Source organism: Diadema antillarum, unplaced genomic scaffold, assembly GCF_040938485.1.
Source record: "Diadema antillarum isolate AM-2024a unplaced genomic scaffold, OU_Dant_1.0 scf00000148, whole genome shotgun sequence".
NCBI classification, from domain to species: domain Eukaryota; kingdom Metazoa; phylum Echinodermata; class Echinoidea; order Diadematoida; family Diadematidae; genus Diadema; species Diadema antillarum.
Window position 1 is genome coordinate 452,152 of NW_027271037.1, and position 21,477 is coordinate 473,628.

At 36.5% G+C, this 21,477-nt stretch overlaps 1 protein-coding gene across 1 annotated transcript in view; it reads left to right on the forward strand.

Moving 5' to 3' along the window:
- LOC139721710 (sodium- and chloride-dependent neutral and basic amino acid transporter B(0+)-like) overlaps positions 1-8,155 on the forward strand; it is a 42,356-nt gene extending 34,201 nt beyond the window's left edge. Inside the window, exons 8-13 of the mRNA XM_071633037.1 lie at positions 813-937; positions 1,771-1,883; positions 2,323-2,451; positions 4,014-4,229; positions 7,007-7,171; positions 7,946-8,155. Coding sequence (XP_071489138.1) covers positions 813-937; positions 1,771-1,883; positions 2,323-2,451; positions 4,014-4,229; positions 7,007-7,171; positions 7,946-8,155 — 958 coding nt within the window. The remainder of the gene's footprint in view (positions 1-812; positions 938-1,770; positions 1,884-2,322; positions 2,452-4,013; positions 4,230-7,006; positions 7,172-7,945) is intronic.
- The last annotated feature ends 13,322 nt before the right edge of the window (positions 8,156-21,477 follow it).

The following is a 21,477-nucleotide window of genomic DNA, read 5'->3' on the forward strand; positions in this document are numbered from 1 at the left end:
AGTACCAAATTGTGTTTGTTTACAAGCAGAGCGCCACTAAGACAAAATATTGAAAGGTTTGAATCAAAAGCGCGACCGAGCCCAGCCCGGCAGTGTAAACGGACAAAATTGCGGGGCCCGGCCTCGCAATGGAGGCTGGGCTCGGCCGCGGCTCGGCCCAGCCCCGCACTGTAAACGGGGTCTTAGACAATTTGGCAATAGAACTCTTCCTTTGAAGGAGTGCATTGCAAATTCACATTATTTTTGTGCCCATGTATGTTTGGTGTGTGTCTGTGTGTTTGGACGCGCGCGCGCAACACACTGTCTGTATGCATGATTATTTCATGATTACACATGGTGATAAAAAAAAAGTTTTAACTCCTAACAAAATTTCACCTCGTGCGAAATCATTTGAGCTTTGTCCGAGTCATGAATGCAATTGGATATGATTAGTAGATAAATTAGATAACGATTTACGGTATGAAATTTAACTTGCCTTTATGAATGGGAAATACTGTATATTGTTTCTCTTACGTATGGGAATAAACCAGTGGCTGTCATACATTGTAATGGTGTGTGTTTATGAGATACATTTGAAGTAAGTATATATGGGTCAGCCAGGACTGCAAACTCAATATGCGTGAATTTTGTTTCGTTCCTTTAAGAAATTTCACTTCTCGAAATGACCACTGTCGCACCTACCATTGCCTACATGTTCTGTCCTTCTATTATGTTTTTTTTTTTTCTTTCGGTGTATCCCGTCCCACCTTCTTCCTTTTCTTCTTCAATCTCCTCCTTTTCCAACCTTGCCTCTTCATCCTCCATTCTTCCAGCGATGCAATGCTCGTTGCAGTCGGCAACAGTCTCACGAGCTTCTACGGTGGCTTTGCAGTCTTTGCCATTCTCGGGTACATGTCCAAACAAAGTGGGACCCCAATCAAAGACGTCGTCAGAGGAGGTAGGGGTAGTTGAAGCGGGGATAGTGATGTAGGACTGGTAATGAGCGGAAGACTGCTTCATGAAGTAAATAAGAATGTTCAGTTTCCCTCAAAATGATAACCTCCACTGATTCACTTTATCTGCACTTCAAGATTCAAGTTGTTGGAAACATGTTTGGTTTTCCTCGTTGTTGTTTTATTTCAATTGTGTTTAATTCTCATTAATCAAAAGATAATGCATAATGCAAATTATAAATTGTCAAATCGTTAAACAATTTCATTAAATACATATCACAGAGTGTAATGTGAAATATATGTACGGATATATGTATAACGCGAAAAAATGTACAATATGCAATGGTAACAAAGAGATAAATTTAGCGATGGAAAAAGAGTGAACTATTGAAAAGCGCACCTTGTACGACGTGGATCATGAAAAAAAGGCATATGTTTACACACTGTATCTATAACTCTGGATCTAGCTCTAGAGAGACAGCGTGTGTGAAGTGTTGACTAAACAATATCAGCAGCAAAGCTTGCAATTAGATAATATTGTTGAACTATTAAGGAGACGTAGATCGTCCTTTTAAGGTCGTATGTCTCCTCGAATATGGTGATTATGACCATTTGTCTCCCTAAAGCTGGATCCCTATATTTTTCCAAAATAGTTTTTGTGTCGTTAGAGCATATTTTAACAACTATACATTTGTTGAAAAAAGTCATAAGAGCGTTATAAGAGCGTTCTCTGTACTTGTACTTGGTCACCTGATTGTATCATAAGTGCGCAGTGTGTGAAAGTTAGCAACTTCGTGTCGTTTGATCATCCCTTGTTTTCCCATTTTCTGTGTTTCAGGCTTCGGACTTGTGTTTGTGGTTTGCCCCGCTGCACTAGCGGAGTTCCCCGGAGCTCCTGCCTGGTCGGCGCTTTTCTTCTTTATGCTGTTTCTTCTTGCTTTGGATAGTCAGGTAAGATAATTTTAGAAATAATCAGGATAGACCATCCTGTATATAATGATTATAATGATCGTTTCATTTTATTCACAAGTTACAAATAGATATAGTAAGCCCTTTTTATAACTAATTATTCTTGCCTTTTTCCGAATTTTGTGAAATTTTTCCGCAACAAGACGTTTCTTAACTCCAAAAGTAACAAAAAATGTTTTGTTACAAGACCTTGGGTTTTTAATTCATTTGCGGAGATCGCTCTCAACCTTCTTTTCATAGAAAACAAAAATGAAATAGATAATTCAAAGCTGTGAATGACCGGTAATTCCTCATCATACTCAAAAAACAACTAGAGTAGTGTCCTTAAGTAGCACAGGCTATGTCTCGTCTTTTCAGATTTGATGGACAAAAATAAAATTTTTATTTTTTTTTTATGCTTTTCGTTCGCCATTCACTACAGTTTGTCTGCCTGGAGGCCGTGATCACAGTGTTCCTGGACCACTTTCCCAAACTGCGAAAATGGCGCGTGATTGTTGTAGCGGTTTCCTGTATCGTCTGCTTTCTGACCAGCTTCAGCTACATGACAAATGTGAGCAAGCATCACCTTCTATTGCATATTTGAATTTGACCAGCGTATTACAACAAACCTAATTGGCCTATGACCAACAGAGTCACGCCAATCAAAGATAAAGTAATGTACATTAATCGCTTCAATTGGTAAAGCAAATTCTGCCACCTTTGGTATCGTCTCGAAGAGCAATGTTCACAACTTGCATTAAGATGGAGTGCTGCACTGACTCAATGTTTTGCTGAACCTTGAAGTCACACCGGTAAGATACAAATTAATGGATTGGATGCACAAAACGAGCCAATCACTTTGAAATTGAAAGACTAAAGTTAAGTCGAAATAAAAAAGGAAAAATGAACAAACAAAAACAAAACAAACCTGAAATAATGTGTTCACTGTTATACAATGCATTTCAGTCACAATGATGTCATAACTGCATATCACTACTTTAATGAGAGTACATGTAGTCCTACTAGGAATACAATTTTGGGAGACAATAGCGTTTTACACATTGAGCAACGTTGATAGGTGTATAATTTACGACCTGTGGGGTTTGTTCTGAATTGAACTTCGTATTAATTCGTTCGACACCCTTTCGTTTCCACTTTGATGTGTGGTGAGTTTGCGTGATTTCGTCGTTTCTCCTATCAGTAAAGACCTGTTTGGAAATGTGCTACATGTATTTAAGCACGTGGTCAAGAATGTTGACGAATGAAATATCATATTTTCTCTTATGGCCCCGCGACCTTCCTCCAAATAAGATTTTGTTTAGCATGCTTTTGATATCAACGAGGCTGTTGGAGCACACGTGCGAAATTCCAACCTCAAATCGGTTACCTCTAGATTTAGGGAAACCCATCTAAACACTAGAGTTGAGAGGGACATTGCTGGCATTGTACCTTCTCTCCTATTGACAAGAAAATCATGAAAGGGCTTCAATCTGGAGTTTTTATTTGTAATTGGGCATCCAAGTATACTATGACACCTCGCTTTGTTTTCAAAGTGTTTCTGTATGTGCACTACTGTTTACAAGTGAACGCGCCGAAGCAGTCACAAATGTCAAATTTTACATATTGTATACCCAACGATGTTCAGTTGGTAGTAGTGCGGAATTGCAGGAAATCATAACAATACCAATAGCCTTGCATTTTTTTAAATTCAGTATTATAGTCTAATCATGGCATTGCATGGTGGGGTCACTGTGGCATAGTGGATAAGACTCTCGACTTCCAATCAGAGGACCCTAGTTCGATTCCAGCCAGTGCAATGCTTGTGTAAACGTGCTTGGACAAGATGTCTTTGCCAACAATCACTGTCCCTCTCGATCCAGATATTTAAGTGGGTATACTTAGCAACACCAGCGGTAATACTGATCACAGGGCCGTCTGGTATAGAGAGTGGCGATACTGAAGAGGCTACCCTGGGTACGGAAGACCATAATAAATTCTTATTTTTTCTTACGATGTACTTTGTCGTTTCGCATTATGTTTTCATGTACGGAATTGCAGTATATTGCATGATCTTGTATTGGATGATGTCGTATTCTCACATACTTATTTTCACCATGCTACTATCGACCCAAGGCCGGACCCTACTGGGTAGCACTGATCGACAGCTACGCCTCGGGCTGGATTTCCATCATCAGTGGACTGGCCCTCCCCCTTTCCTTCGGCTGGGTTTACGGCATACGACGCCTCAAGAACGACATACGGGCCATGCTCGGCAGCAAGCTTGTTGATCATTGGTCCTTCATGTACTGGCAGCTCTCGTGGCTTTTCTTCACTCCTGCCATTCTGCTGGTAAAGTCAAGTTACAAAAGAGAAATGCTGCCAGCTTTTGATAACACGGACGTTTTGCTCATGTGTTTGTTTTACGCAAATCCTTTCCAGAAGTTTATTTTGCGAGTTCGTTGTGACCTATCACGCCACTGGCGATACCGACCAAATATTGCGTTTGAAATATGAAACTAGAGATTGTAATTTGTCATCACTGACAAATTAAGGTGATCCGATTTTTTTTATCAATGATTCGAGTCCTGATCGCAATAGGCATGACCATACAAGTTTCATCTCTGTTTAGAGACATTGTCCGTGTGATGTTTGCATTCTCATTTAGAAAAGGGAGTCATATCTGCCATCTTTGGTACCAAATTCTGTATACACTGAATAACGAAGATACAGCAATGAATACATATGACCTTTGACCCACCTTTGCACTCCCAAGATTGCATCTGATGAAATAGTGGTTATTTTGTGAAATGATTCTCGCGACATCGTCGATACGTGTGAAAAATATGGGAAAGATAGGACAGGTATTCACTAAGATACAAGATGAAACATTTATGACCTTTGACCCTAATTTACATACCCAAGATGTTGTCCGATCTAGTAGTTGTTATTTTATGAAATAATGTACGTGGCATGAACTAAACATGTGCAAAATATGGGGGTGATAGGGCGTGTTTTTCTTGAGTTATTGCAAAGAAAGTTGCAGAAAGAAAGAAATATCTCAATACATAGAAGATAAGCTTTAATTTCAACCAATTTTTTATCGTCATCCCGACATCGTATGAAAAAACAAAGGAAATAAAACGATAGCGCAAAGTCTCAGCTACAACATATTAAAATCTGGGAGAAATTCACCGAAGGGTAAGTGAGCTAGTGCTCGATAAAGACAATCATGTCAATTTTCACATTAAAGAAAATTCCCTCCCATAGAGATAACACGTCATAACGAAGATACAAAAAGAAGTACATATGACCTTTGACCTCAAATTGTACAGACAAGATGGCATCTGAGTAAAAAGTGGTTATTTTGTGAAATGATCCTTGTAACATGGTCTTTGCGTATGCAAAATATGGGAAAGATAGAACATGTATTCACTAAGATACAGGGTGAAACACTTATGACCTTTGACCCTAATTTACATACCCAAGATGGTGTCCGATCAAGTAGTTGTTATTTTATGAAATAATTCACGTGACATGAACTAAACATGTGCAAAATATAGAAGTGATAGAGGCCGTTTTTCTTGAGTTATTGCAAAGAAAGTTGCAGAAAGAAAGAAATATCTCAATACATCGAAGATAAGCCTGAATTTCAACCCAATTTTTTGACGTGATTCTGACATCGTATGAAAAAACAAAGGGCACATTAACGGTAGCGTAAAGTCTCAGCTACAACATATTAAAATCTGGGAGAAATTTACCGAAGCTTAAGTGAGCTAGTGCTCGATAAAGATAGTCATGTCAATTTTCATTTCCAGAAAAACTGCACTCCCATAGAGATAACACGTAAACTGGTCAAATTTGACAAGATTACTTTTAATCCATTTTTACGAGGTGATACCGTTATCCAATCAAAATATTGTAATTTTATGTTTGAAAGAACATTAAATAAGCTACATCATACTGAAATCTGGGTGAAAATTGACAAAGGACTAGTGAGATATGCTCGAATGAACTTGAAATTTGATGACGTCATTTTGAAAATTTACTTTTTTTACTTTATTAAGAAATTTGATATCTTTTAATCATTTTGTCAGCATTGCCACCCCATGAAATGACATGTACAACTCATCAGCTTTCAAAATATGTACAGAAAATGGGGGGTCACCGTCCATCCTGACGAGTAAAATCGGATTTAAAATTGGCAGTTTTTTGGCATAGTTGCACTGTATATCGCCATTGACGCGCGCGCGGAATTTCAACTTTGACGGGCCCGTATGACGTCATATTGAGTCGGATTGATTTGAAACTTGGTATAAATATTCCTTAACATTTCAGACATCCGATCAAAGTGAAAAAACTGGAAATTTCAATTGCACATGAGCTGTGCGTGCGTATATGCGCGCGCGCGTACGCGTCCGTCCGATTTTTTCAATTTTTCAAAAAATGCTCCAAATGGTCTGAAACGTGTGCAAAAAAATTTTGAGCTCGATTGGAGCATACAAATATTTCAACGCGCGCGTACGCGACGTTTTAAGAGAATATATGAATTTTGAGAACATGAGTAGAATGCGCATAATTTGAAATATATGTGACGTAAATTTCATTGAAAAATTTCATTCCATTAATGAGATATGATTGAGAATGTGTTTTCATATAATGACGTCATAGTGACGTCACGGTCCACTGATCACAATGATACATTAGATTTGTCGTCTTTGGGACATGATGCATACATGGTATAATTTTGAAATTGATAGGCAGCGGACTTTCTGAGCTAACCTCTGCACAACTTTTGCGGAGAAATAAAGAAACAAAGAAGAAGAAAGAATCCGTACAGATACAGAAGGTGATCCGAAGGATACTCGGATCACCTAATAAAACGGAATTAGAAAAAACATGTTCCTCATCTTGTTGAGCATTGATTATTTTGAAGATTTTCCCCTTCCTTTTCTTAATTCCTTAATACGTCAGTGTGCACATCTTCAAATTCCCGACTTTTCACATCAAACATCAAGAGCAAAGATGATTGAGATCGGGGTAGTATAGTCACAGTCTCCCTACACAGTGTAATGAGAATTGTTGCTACAGCCAATCCCGTCCTGTTATTAATCCATTCGATCATACAGATCATCCTCGTTTACAACATCACCAACTGGTCGAAGCCGGAGTACAACGGACCATTTCCTGCCTGGTGTCACGTGATTGGCTGGCTCTTCATTGTGGGAACAATGATCTTCATCCCAGCCGTTTGGATTTACGACTTAGTGCGGACACGGGGAACATTTCGGCAGGTGGGTATCCCAATGTATCATGATAGAGACTGGTGAGACTAGCAAGAAAAGAGAGCTCAACTCCATAATGAAGTTATCCGTGATTATATTTACTGTAAGTTTCGTTAGATCGGATTGAGAATGAGAAAGTTAACTTTAGTTATGAATTTGCTCTGAGTGCAAGGCGTTGTAAACACTGTCCAAATTCCCTAGCGCAGAATGGTTAGATGTTTTCAGGAAACTATCGTACTCAAACCAGATAAGGTTATGATGTCATTGCCTCACTATTGCCCCGATGGCTCAGACGGAAGCACAATTCGTGTATCACCAAAAAAAAAAAAAGAAGTTCAACAATGGCTTGATATTCCCTCGTTGAAGTAGTCACTATATAGCTTCATTATTAAAGCTCTGGATTTTCTTTTAAAATTATAAGTGAATTAAGATATTGATTTATCTTTTATGACTCCATAACGAATTTGTACAGATTTTCGCGCATATTTCTTAGAGAATTTAACGTGAATGGAAGAACAGAAAACATTGCGGTTTTTTATGTATCAAATTGGAATTAACTAGGCATAATGAACCATGAGGTAATCTAACTCAAGAAAATGAATCGGTAACAATAATGAAGTTTTTTTTTTCTTGTTGAAAGCCCGCCACTGCTTTTAGAATATAAAATGAAGAACGTGCCTTTAACCAGACCAATCGAGAACGATGTTTTCGCGATGTCAAAATTATCGTGCTTTCAAAGTATGTCGAATGCAATCTGAAGTATTGATTTCTATCATGCATCAGCGCCTCCGCGTCCTCACCCGACCGGTGGACGACTGGGGACCCGCTAACCTCGAGGATCGTATCGAAGCCTACTGGGTGCACGTTCAAAATGGAACCACTATGGGGGGCAGCTTCCATCCCGAGAAGGCCCCGCTACCGTATTCTAAGGACCCGCTCGGGACCGAGCTCCACCCGCTGAATGCTGCTGCACGAGTGAATGATGAAAGTTAAGTTCAGGTGTGAAAAGTTTTGGAGTCTTTCAAGTGAGATACTCTTTCGAATGTGCCCATGCATGGTGCCTACATCATTAGATTGGCCTTCGTGAAAAAGCACGACATATTTCTTTAAAGTTGCAAGTAAGCATTTGCAAGGGTATATAAGGCAATATTTGCGATGCGTGTTTGTTTTTTGTTTTTTGTTTTTTGTTTTTGTTTTTGTTTGTTTTTTTTTTTGTTTTTTTAGCACATGTAGAAATTCCATAAAGCAACCATTATGGATGTATAACCCTAAGTCTCTTTTCATTCCTGCTGCTGGGATGTGAATTGTAAGCTAAGAGAAGAGAAAAAACCGACATCATAGAAAGTTTACAGGTCGGAAGTTTTTATTTCCTTCGCTGTCCTTTGATTGAAATAGCAGATGCCTTGTCGTAATTTGTGTATGAAAGGCTGTACAATTACCTTTATCATTATGTAGCTTTATTATGGACGTATTTACATTGATTCTAACATGTTGTCGGTACTACTAACATTTTCTACTTGCTCTTAGGTTCCTTCACATTACAACGTTTCCATATAGAAATTCGAAATGAGAATTTATAATTTACTAATCAAAACTTCAAACTACTTTAATATTGTTATCTACTACGACCTGTAGTTTCTTCAATTTCTTTTGAGGGCCTAATGATATATCAGTTTAAATAAAAAAGGAATAAAGAGAGAAATTAAAATATAGTGTATGTTTTTATGGACCTATAAGGTGCTTTCTTCGAAGTTGGATGTACTGCGACCAAAATAGTGACTGTGTTCAAAACGAAAAGATGTGATTAGACATTCTAAGGATATTAAACGCTGTATCATGAAACTACAATTCTCAAGACCCACTGTTTGGAATTTTAAACTGTCTCCGTGTGTGTGTGTGTGTGTGTGTGTGTGTACGCGAGTGCGTACTACGTTATTAGCATTGAGGAAATGAGCATTTGTATAACGTGAATAGTGGCCCATTGTCTGACCGATTGGAAACTTAAAGGAATGGCAGAGTATTGATAGAGATGAGGATTGGGTTTTTAACTTTTTATTTTTTATTTTAACCTGCGTTACGTTATCAAAAAACAACAACACAGAAATTAATGTTGGAAACATCATTAGAGAAAATTATATTTAACACTATTTAATGTTTAAGACTACAACACATCAATACACGATAAAAATATGGTTATTAAAGTGAACACGTTACATACAAATTGATACGGCTTGAGGTATCCCACATAATATACCATGAAAGGTGCTTATGTGTACGAATACGTAGATATATATCGAGAAACAATGCAGAGCTGTCAATTTCTGTAGGCGTGGAGGGTATACTGGTGTAATGTCGAAGGTAAAAAAAAATGAATGGGAAGAACAACTATATAGCTAATAACAGAAAATAATGTTATTTTTCTTTGTTGTTGTTGTTGTTGTTGTTGCTGTTTTGTACGGATTGTAAGCATCCCGCAAAGAGGAAGCCAGGGATTAGAAAACTCGCAAAGAAAGACGCACCTATTTTTTATTTCTTGACAGCACTCCATTTTAGGTTTAGATCACACAAACTTTCATACATAGAGCGCTATTTGTTTAACAGCTTTTGAAAACTTGACACTTCCTTAGGATATAGATTATTACAGAAATATAATTATGTATACAGTAGCATGGCGGCCTGGCATTTCTCACGCAACTTTAGTATTTTAAGTCAGTATTTATTTCCGTTAAAACATATGAAAATCACAATTGAACACCTGAATACAAGAACGACCCAAGTCCAATTTTTGGCCAAATTCAGTTTGACATGGGAAATTGTAGCTTATGCATGGACTCATCTTGTGTATATCCTAATTACCCCTGGAAGTGCCTGAAATGAATGAGTTAAATCTTATATTAATGTAAGAATGAAGGTCTTGGGTCATTCTTACATTCATATAATAGCGCCCTCTCTCATCCTTCTCTCATCTCTATAGCAGAATATCATGTATATGAATCAAAGAACGACCCAAGTCCACCACACAAAATGGCCTCTCCACAATTAATGTGAATGTTAATTGTCATAATAATATATGTTCTAATTTGAATATACAATGTTGCCTTCCCATCACAGTTAAATAGAATATTATTGGACAAATAAAAAAGATATGAAGTTGTTTTTTGTTTTTTTTTACTCGAAATGGTCTTCCATGGACTTGGGTCGTTCTTATATTCATATACTCAATTTAAAACAGCTGGAATGCCCATATTTAGCGTTGCCGCCATGTCGGTAAGTATGGTTAGTCGGTAAGTATGGTAAGTCGGTATTTATTTCCGTTAAAAACATAATTATGAAAATTACAATTTAAAACAGCTGGAATGCCAATATTTAGCGTTGCCGCCATGGCACCACTGGTCTTCCATGGGGTCCAGTTACATAATAATGAAACAAGTATTTACAATTAGAAAAAAAAAATAGAATGATGTAGAGATAAAATTGGAAAGAAAATAAAAACAAAAAAATACAGAGCTTAAGGTTACAACAGACATACATGACATCACTTATTCAAACATTACATAACAGAACAGAACAAACTAAACCCGGCTCTCCTGTCACAACAAGCGATGCATTCATGAATTTGTACATATCCTAGAAACATATAGAAATTTAAGGCTGATCGAGCAGCCGGCGGTAGGTTATTATATATAAATGCCGCTCGATGTGTAAATGATCTTTTGAGAAATTCAGTAAAGGGTTTGGGTAAACTATGTTTGTTTCCGAAACGTAAAGAAGGAGGGTGAGAGAGATAATCGAAAGATTCAGACAAGTATTCTGGGTCATACCATTGAGTGTTCTCAACATTATCAGCAGGTGATAACCATGCATTGAGACCTGCGTTTTCTCTGGAGTTGCTAAACATAAATGCTACAATTGCTCCAATGTTGGTGATATAAAAACTTTTTTCTCTAAATTAACTCTTCTTTTGTGAATGAGGCTCTAAATTATATTTTACTCTATTCGTATTGCAAGCTGATGTCGGTCCCTGAAGTCTTATCTTGGATCCACTCGTCCATCATTTCGCTCTGAGCCATGGTTAAACAACCCTTCCAAGTTCCGACTTGACCTGTTACAACATGGGCATTTGATTAAAGAAATCAAACGTACACATATGGGAGGTTTTTCATCAATTTAGTCAGCGCTGACAATTTCAGCAAAATCCTTGGTTTTGATTGGCGGAGATGCTCTGGTCACTGACTGTTACCATGGATATTGTCAGAGACTGACAACTTGTCAGCGCTGACTAACTTGATGAAACACCCTCATGATGTCGGGCAACGTTCAGACTATTTAGTATACTTAGTATACTGCTATCAAAATGGACTTACGATGTTTTGTTTTTCTAAATGCATGATCAGGAATTACCTATTGAACGCACTTCGTTTTGAATGGAAGTTATCATCTTCTATTAATGTACTCTTGGTTGATGTTGTTTCGGATATTTCCTTAGAATGTTTAAGGTATACCTGTATATGATAACTTTTTGTCTTTGTTCATGAAACAAACAAGAAAAAGAAAGAAATTACAGAGGTCAGGTCCTAGCATTTCTTGTTGACAATGAACATTCAAAATGCCCTTTGATAAGAATCCACTATAACACTTTTTTTTTAAGTTCAAAGTTCAAAGTTCAAGTTCAAAGTTTATTTCATTTTTCAACAAAAAGCATATGTTTCACTTCATTTTGTAACAGAAAATAAGGTTAAGTAGAACATAGTGAAATAAAAAGAGTATAACAATTGAGGACCTAAAGTAATCATACATTGTATTGCAAGAAAGAAACATAAGTGATCAAAGCGAAATGCATGTATACCGTTGTTTTAAATGCGAAAAATGGAGGGACCCACTAAAAAGACAGAGCTTGTAGTATGTGGGTCCCTCTGGAGAAGAACATCAACGAAAAGATCCTAAATTGAACCGTCGTATATACAAACAAATAACAAAGTGGAAGAAGTCTGGAAGCCCACTAGAAATTAGATTAACAAATAAATACATTTACATAGACGCGAACTAACATAAAACAGGACTAGACAGCAAGACAACTACTAAAGAAAAGGTTGTAAAGGACAAAACGGGATGGACAAGACTGACCAACTGAAGACAAAATAGCAGACAAGAACGCAAACAAGAGACAGAATCAGTAACAGAACAACAGAAACAACATAAACATAAACAGCGATCTTCGGCAGAAGCATGCCGAGAGAAACAGAAGATAGTTGCTGGGGAAAGCGAAATTTTGACGCCTTGAAGAAAGACAAGAAAATAGAAAATAGAGGGATATATGAACCGAAGTAGCACACGGAGAGTCAGCTACTAGACTCTATGGGTAAAATATGGCATAGATGACAACATTGCAAACCTCTTCGAATAGGGGACAAAGTAAACAGGTTAGTATAAAAAAAGCCAAAAGGTTAATTCAGTATTGTAGAGTCATACGATTGCAATAAAAAAGACTTAAGTCTCCTCTTGAAAGAGTATGTGGATGGAGCATCTTTTAAGTCATGATTCAAAGAATTCCAATAATTTGGGCCTACATAAATAAGTGAGTTTTTAGCAAAAATCGTTCTTAAAAGAGGTAAATGAAATTCACCAGATCGCCTAGTGGGATATTTATGAAATGATTGATTTTTGAGGAACATAGAATTAAAAATAGATGGAAGCAAGTTATTACAATACTTGTACATAAATTGCCCTAAATTAAACAAAAACAAATCTGTCATTTTTAAGAGCTTGTTGGAGGCAAACAACATATTTGTATGAGAACATACAGGGGAATTACAGATAACACGAAGAGCTTTCTTTTGTAAAAGGAACACTTTGTCTAATAAATTCTGATGGGTGTTGCCCCAAACTAATACTCCATAATCAAGATTAGGCAATATTAACGACGAATATAACATAAGTAATGATTTTTGTGAAATATAAAATTTCAATCTATTTATTATACCTATATTACGTGATACTATATTACAAACATTATCAACATGTGATTTCCAGGAAAGTTTGTCATCCACAATGACACCCAAAAATTTCGTATGTGAGACTCTTTGTAGATGAGAGTCATCTAATACTATATTCATACTTAAACTGTCAACAGTGTTACTAAAAAGCATATGTTTCGTTTTTTGAGCATTGACAAGTAGCCTATTGGCCCTGACCCAATTTGTCACTTTCTTCAACTCAATGTTGATTTTATGAACAAGAAAATCAATATCATTATGGGCAAAAAATACATTTGTGTCATCTGCAAAATGAATAAAAGAGAGGCTGTCGGATACGCGACAAAAATCATTGATATAAATAATGAACAATAACGGCCCTAAAAGACTTCCCTGTGGGACGCCGCATTTGACTTCTCTGACATCTGAATCATAGTTTTTAATTGTCACAAAATTGTTTTCTATCAACTAAATAACTCCTGAACCACTCCAAGGCCTTCCCACGTATTCCATAATGCGATAACTTATAAAGTAAAATATCATGATTGATAGTGTCGAAGGCCTTGGAGAAGTCCAAGAAAATTCTAACTAAATGAGAATGGTTATCAATTGCATGAACAACTCTATCAACAAAATGCAAAAGAGCATGCGTAGTACTATGTTTCTCGCGAAAACCAAACTGATAATTCGTAATAACCTCATATGCCTTCAAAAAATTAATCATTCTCTTATAAATGAGTTTTTCTAAGACCTTGGACAATGACGATAATAATGAAATTGGGCGATAATTGCTGATTTCAAACTTATCACCTGCCTTAAATATTGGGATTACTTTAGCTAATTTCATTTTATCGGGAAACACACCGTTAAGAATTGACAAATTGAATATATGAGCAAGTGGATCAGCAACCGAGGAAATAACACCCTTAAGTACAAAATTATCTATCTCATCATAACCAGAACTACGTTTATTTTCAAAAGAGGAAACTATATCAATAATGTCAAATCTGTTAGTTGGTGTGAAAAATATGGAATCAGAGTTACGCTGACCTAAAAATTCAGTAAAATGAATCTCTGTTGCAGGAATGTTATGAGCATAATTTTCGCCTATTTTTGAAAAATAAGTATTAAAAATATTTGCAATATAAAGGGGATCATTAATCAATTCATCATTCACTTTAACTCTATCAATGTCAGAGTTTTTACTCGGAACATTCATGGCCTGTTTTAAAACTTTCCAGGTATTTTTCATATCAAACTTATATCTCGATAATTGCTTAGAATAATATCTTTTCTTTTCAGAACGTAAAATCATTGTCAAAGTATTTTTGTATGATGTATATCTATTCTTCGATCGCTCAGTTTTTTCCATTTTGTACTTATAATACAAACGATTTTTCCTATTAATTGAACGAAGAATTGATCTTGAAATCCAAGGTAACCTGGGTGGTTTTTTATACTCGGTTCTATTTCTTTGTTTTGGAATTACATCATCTAAATGATGATTGAAAATTTCCATAAAATTATGAAAAGATATATTAACGTCATAGCTGCCAAATACTCCTGACCAGTCAGCATTCTCGAGAGCCGCATCAAAACTTGCTAACTTTTCAGGTGAAACTCTACGTCTGAACAAAAAAGATGAAACAGGTTTAGTATTAGCTGGTGTTTTAGGTGTAAAACAAGTCATTATTGGAAAATGATCGGTCATATCTGACAGAATTATAAAAGAATCGGGGAGGGGTAAAATATTACAAAACAAGTTGTCAATGAGGGTGGCAGAGCGATCTGTAACACGTGTGGGTTTAGAAATAAGCGGAAGAAAAGACGAGGACAGAAGTGTGTGGAGAAACTCACTAGAGATATTATCATGCTCAGACTTCAGCAAATCAATATTAAAATCGCCGAGTAAGAAGCAATCCTTATTTTTAAAAACGTGTGAATTAGCCAGATCTGAAAAATAATCTAAAAAATCATTAGAATTTGAATAAGGGGGTCTGTATATAACGCCTACCATAAGATTTCTACATCCTGGGATGAAAATTTCTATAAACAAAGATTCAACAATATTGTCCATTCTAGAGATATCTTCATGAATAATAGTATCATAGGAACGTGCTACATACAATGCAACCCCCCCCCCTCCATTCTTATCAGACCTATTGTTAACAAATAAATTATAACCCTCGATTGCGAAATAATTTTCTGCATTGGAAGCTAACCATGTCTCACTTAATCCGATAACGGATAGCGACTGACTTGCATCAGATTCTAATAAGAATTTTAAATCATCAAAATGTTTATTCAAACTCCTTATATTTAAATGCAAAAAAAAAAGAAAATGTATCCTCAGAAAAATTCTGAATTATATTTTTGTATTGATTCACTGTAATATAATTGCACAACTTATTTTGGGTGATATTATCATTACTAAAATCAAAAGGCAATTCATTTGCAGCATTTAATACTGATATCCAGACCCCCTTTATTAGAGAAAGAAAGAGAGAGAAAGAGAGAGGGGGAGAAGGGAATGCCGATTCCTGAATAAGATTTTAAAATAGCTGACGAAAGATTATGTCATGAAATAAATGCTATGTTTAATTTCATACTGCTCTAAACTGTGGCTTGAAATAGCTACAATAATGACACTTGTCATGATTTTATGATAGCAATATGAGTTTACTTTGTATACATATGGGATTATCGTGCCATCTGTTTGGTGTTACATTACAATTCGTAACTACATCTAACCTTTGTACATGTAGGAAAGCTTTCCATAGAGCTTCGTCACGTATTCTCCCTTCTCTTGTTCGATAGCATCGTAGGTTTTCTTCATTCCCGAGAAGGAACTGTAATCGACAACGCTACGGAGTTCGTCGTCGGATAGGTCAACACCCAGGTGCTCCGCCACTTGGCGAACACTGTGTACTGGATTCTGTTGAAAATGAGTAAGAATGAGTAAAATATTCAATTTCCCCATCTTAGCCACTGGCCACACCTGTTAAGTGCCTGTCCCCTCAATCTTATGCTATTATGAGATTATCAAATTTGAAGTCCGAGAATATAATTGATATGATTACACATATTCTGTGGAAGCAGGAGAAAACTCTTTTTTCACGATGTTAACAACAACCACAATACCTTTTTCATGTCTTCGTAGAAGAGGAAAAGAACATTCCTCTCGTGGCGAATGTTCCAATACCCTTGCACGTGCGAGAACCAAGGACCGAAAGGTACCTCTGTGTGAAAATTCATAAAATGAAACATTCTCAAGTTGATATGAATACTTGAATATAAGAACGACCTAAGTCCATTAGAGAAAATTTAGGAAAAATAGAAATGAATGAATAACTTAATACTGCTTTTAGTGTTTTCAGTTACTGGGATGTTTTTCAAATTTGAAAATAAAACAGTCACTTGAATGATATTCTGCATTTGCATGACTTCGTAAATGGTTTCCAAAAGGCGATAGCCAAATTTGGACTTGGGTCGTTCGTATGTGCAGGTATTCATGTTCAAAATGCCAACATTTGATTTCTTTCACTGAGTAAAGTAGGTGAGTAATTGGCCCATGGAGGTGTCAGTCCGACGTGTTTTTGTTTCACTCAAAATTATGAATTTCCAAAAGGATTTGGTGACTTTTTGTTGGCTACTTTGCAGCTTTCCCGTCAAACTTATCAGTGTATGCATTTTTTCAGGTTCTTACAAATAAATACAACACTCGAACAAAGTACTAAAAGAAAATAAAGGATTAATTATGTGAAATTATAATGCACATCAGCTTTCAATGCAATAGTGCTAACAAATACATATTTCCGATCATAACAGCCAGAGATTTATGTTTTAGCAGCTATCCATGCATTTCGTTTTCAGCGAAGTATATGTAGAACATGCGCTTATGTGACCTTCATAATAATCTGTGATTATCGAGATGAATGTGTGGAACATATTTCTAATTTCTCACACTGGTGGTACAAGATTTACATCTATTATTTATTAAAAGTTTCCGGAATACGACAAGGCAATGCTTATGCTTTAGTTACATACCGTCGTTGATGAATCCCTGCACAGCCGCTTCCAATGTGAAATTCCCGTAGAGCGAATTCCCGAAGAAATGGAAAAAAGATGCGGCCAAGTCTTTCGGATTGCGAGCTACATATATGACCTAGACATACAAAATATCAACATACGAAAATGAATTACATGCGTCGCATACACAAATACTACTCTATGACAGCCACAATATGAGGTGTATGGTGTACATCCCGGATTCGTATGAATAATTATCCTATTGATATGTGTATGTATTGTTTATGTCTATATTTGCCAGACATGGTACACATGCATGATATCTACTAACTCATGTATAAGGTTACTACAAGTTCTTGGAATCCGTGTTTATTGGTTATTAAGAATAATATTGAACAGGGCGATCCTCCTCATTAGGAGATAAAAGGCTGCCTACTGAGTAAAAAAAAAAGCATGTGTTTTTTGAAAAAAAAAAGATTAGTACACGATAACTACACGACTACACAAGGTTTGAATTTAGAAAAAATGTATTACGTATTGAGGACTGAAAATCGGTGAGAGCTTACCTTATGAAAGTAAGATCAGGTGGCAGTATTGATATTCAATCATCACCGTTACTTCTTAAATATCTGAAACTTGAATTTGAGAATATACCTTCCCAGTCTGGAGGAGATGAGGTGGCAATAAGTCAATCTTTAGATGGGTGGGAATGACCCGGGGCGAGGCAGCAATGGCGACTTTATTGAGATGCGGCGTCATGTCCACTGGACTTATATGTTCCTCTTTGCAAGAGAGAGGAAAGCGCTGCTGCAGGTTTATCATCTCGACCTTTGACCCCGTAATGCTTCTATCCATGTTTTCAGGGATACCTCGTGCGTGGATGAGACTAACTATTTCAATCATCCAATGGCTGCCTGAAGTAAGAAGCAATGTTTCAAAGTCATGAATGGTTTTTCTATAGTTTGTGTATGCTGACATTTACAATTTTCATACATTCTTTCCTTGTCCACGAAATGAGCATAAAATTATGACTAGTGTATATATGAAGAGTTTGTTTGCAAAAACCGATAAGTCCATATTTGTCAAATGGAGATATTTGCAATTAAAGGTCAAGAAAAATAGAGAGAAGAAAAAGAAAAATTTTGCTTCTTTTGATCAAAACTTCAAAAATGTACCTGTATATGTAGTGACCATTATATAATTTAAAAGGTAATATTTTGTACTTTATGAAAGAGACCGTATTTCAAAATCTTCAAAAATGGACTTATCGGTTTTTGCAAACAAACTCTTCATATATTTTCGAAATAAAAACTGAATCAAATATGTGGGTACAAAAGCATCTAAGAATATTCTATAGTAGGCCTTCCTTTTTTAAATTGATCACAATCAATAGAAAAACATTGTTTGACTATAACTTAATATTGTTTCTTCTATTACTTTTTGCACGTTAATAATGATACAAAGGTATCTCCCTCTATTCACTGGATTGAATTGTGCATCTGGAACATTATTTCTATTTTTTTTCTATATTTTTCTTTTTCTAAATGGGAGTATAGGACCCCTTCCAAGTATGGCGAAAATCTCACTAAATTGTAACTTAACAAAAGCTTAACCTAGTGAGAATGATACTCCCCAAATATACTAACTCTCTAATATAGCCCTAAACTTTGTCTGCGAAAATGATTGTCACTACAAGTCTGACTGCAAAGCGATTATAGAATATGATTTTTTTCCTTTTTGTATTTATACCTCTTCACGACTGTAAATTTCGGAAATCATGTTTGACACGCTTTACGCAAAAATTGCGTTACTTAATGAAGCCTGGTAGATCATTGCACAAAGCGATTTCTTCTCTGCATGCCAACAACTCAAAATTACATTAATGATGTAAGTTTCATTATGTCATATTGTGATCATACTATTATGAAGGGTGAAGGCCGACTGGCAATACGTAAGAAAAAAGGGGGAAAATAAGTCAAAAGGAAACATGGAACAGCAAAATAAAGTAGGTATAGATGTATCATTGAGTTTATGATTGTATATTACAACGTATAATAATACCATATACGTATCATGGGTGCTCTTCGTTATTCCGAAAGTTCGTTATTCCGAAGGTTCGTTAATCCGAAGGTTCGTTAATCTGAAAAACACAATTCCCTATACCTAGAGGTTCGTTAATCCGAAAATGAAAAAGGGTTCGTTTATCCGAACATTTGTGGCGTTATTCCGAAGGTTCGTTATTCTGAAGGTTCGTTAATCTGAAAATGAAATATGGTTCGCTTTTCCGAATGCTCGTTTATCCGAAAATGATATTTCTAGGGTGGGATATTCCGAAGGTTCGTTACTTCGAAAATGAAATAGAGTTCGTTATTCCGAAGGTTCGTTGATCCGAAATGAAATAGGGTCCGTAACGAACCTTCGGAATAACGAACCTTACTTCACTTTCGGATTAATAAACCTTCGGACTAAAGAACCTTCGGAATAACGAACTGTAACCACGTATCATATAGATAGAAAGTCATAATCAATTTATGTACTGTATAATATGCTAATGTGATATTTAGTTCCTATCTTCAAGTAATTCCTTATAAAGCTTTTATGTTTTCATTGTCTCAACCCTGGCATAATGGATAAGATTCTGGATTTGTATGAAAAGTTAGTACCTTTCCAGTGTACGAATCCGTGCACAAGATATTTCTTCCGTTATGTTCCTCTTGACCCACGTGTATATATATATATATATATATATATATATATATATATATATATATATATATATATAATAAGAAGAGCTTGCTTCCAAAAGGTACTAAATCCATCATTTTTCAATGGATTTAGAGCCTTTTGGAAGCAAGCTCTCCATGGCCTGGCCAGTGTTACGGCGGGGCCCTCTAAAAGAGTAAGTAGACATAACTAGGAGGCCACCCTGGGCAAAAGGAAATAAATAACTTTGTCGCTAATGCGATCGCTAAACTTGGTTACTACCGCTTTGCAAAAAAAAAAAAAGAAAAAAGAAAAAGAAGTAATTATCTCCCCCATGAAGCAAATAATAATATATATCAGTGACCTGATTTAGGGAATGATGCAATCCATACGTCATCTGGCCGAACTTCAAACGTCTTCAGGGCATCGATGCTGGCATCCAGTAAAACGTTTGGGTAGGACACTCCTTGGTACCGGTGGAATCTAAAGATACGAGGTCGCTCCTTGTCATCCGCAGTTGATGCATACCTGGAAAACATTCTCCGTGCAGAGTTCAGGCTTTATCAGTATTGAAGTGCAGTTGAGATTATAGCAATTCAAACACAAAAAGGAGCTTGATTATATACAGAAAGTGATGGACGCACAACTACAAATCAAAATGCCACCAACGAAATCTTTGACCCTGCTGCTCTCCTTGACACGAAAAGGTGTGAAAGTGGGACTGCGTGATTCTAAGATGACACTATGTATTAAAAGGTGACGTCCGTTTAGCACCTGCTGAAGACTTGAACGGCTTTCTTGGACTTCAGTTACTATGTATCGATATAGTTTGGACCAAACAAGCATGTCCATAATGATATGCATAGTTTTGTCAGTCTACTGCAGAGACCTAGTGACCTCTTGACCGTACTGTGAAATGTAGGCACATCCGCACAAGTATAGTCACTGTACTATTCTTCACAATTCCCACACACATAAATGCAGACGTTACGTAGATACAAGCAGAACAATAAGAAAAATGGTGTACTTCTTTCTTTTGTATTGTCTCAAGCTCCTGGTATATTTGTTTTCAAGATACAAATTTTAAGATATAAGCCAGCTATTTTCGAATCTATATATAATTGCACGTTTATCATCAAAGTCATACTGTATGTCTTTATAGTTTTCATATTGCTTGATAAGGAGCCCGGTCTTGCCTGTGGAAGGGTGAATGTCAAAGGGACGGAAATCAGTGGCACACTCACGCTTAAAGAGGTCTGAATTTCCCAATTGGCTATAGTATTTCCAATTCAGTCCTTGACCTTTTCTTTTGCTTTAACAGAAGGAAGTGTGTCATGCGTTTTGTAGGTATAGCCCGATGCGAATGTCCCTGCTGTGGCCGTGTCGCGTCCTGAAACAAACACACAACAAACAGAATAAAACATCTTCCCGATCCGGTATTCTCCCTGGAGTACAGGTGGTCCTTTTTGTAACCAAACACTGACATCGGGCAAAAATAACACGTTAAACTTATTCAAGCATTTTGTTTCGATTTCGTGTCCTCTTTGACCATCAGACAGACTATAGTGACTTTATAGATATACCAGTTTAAGTCGAGGCTGTTCCTGGCAA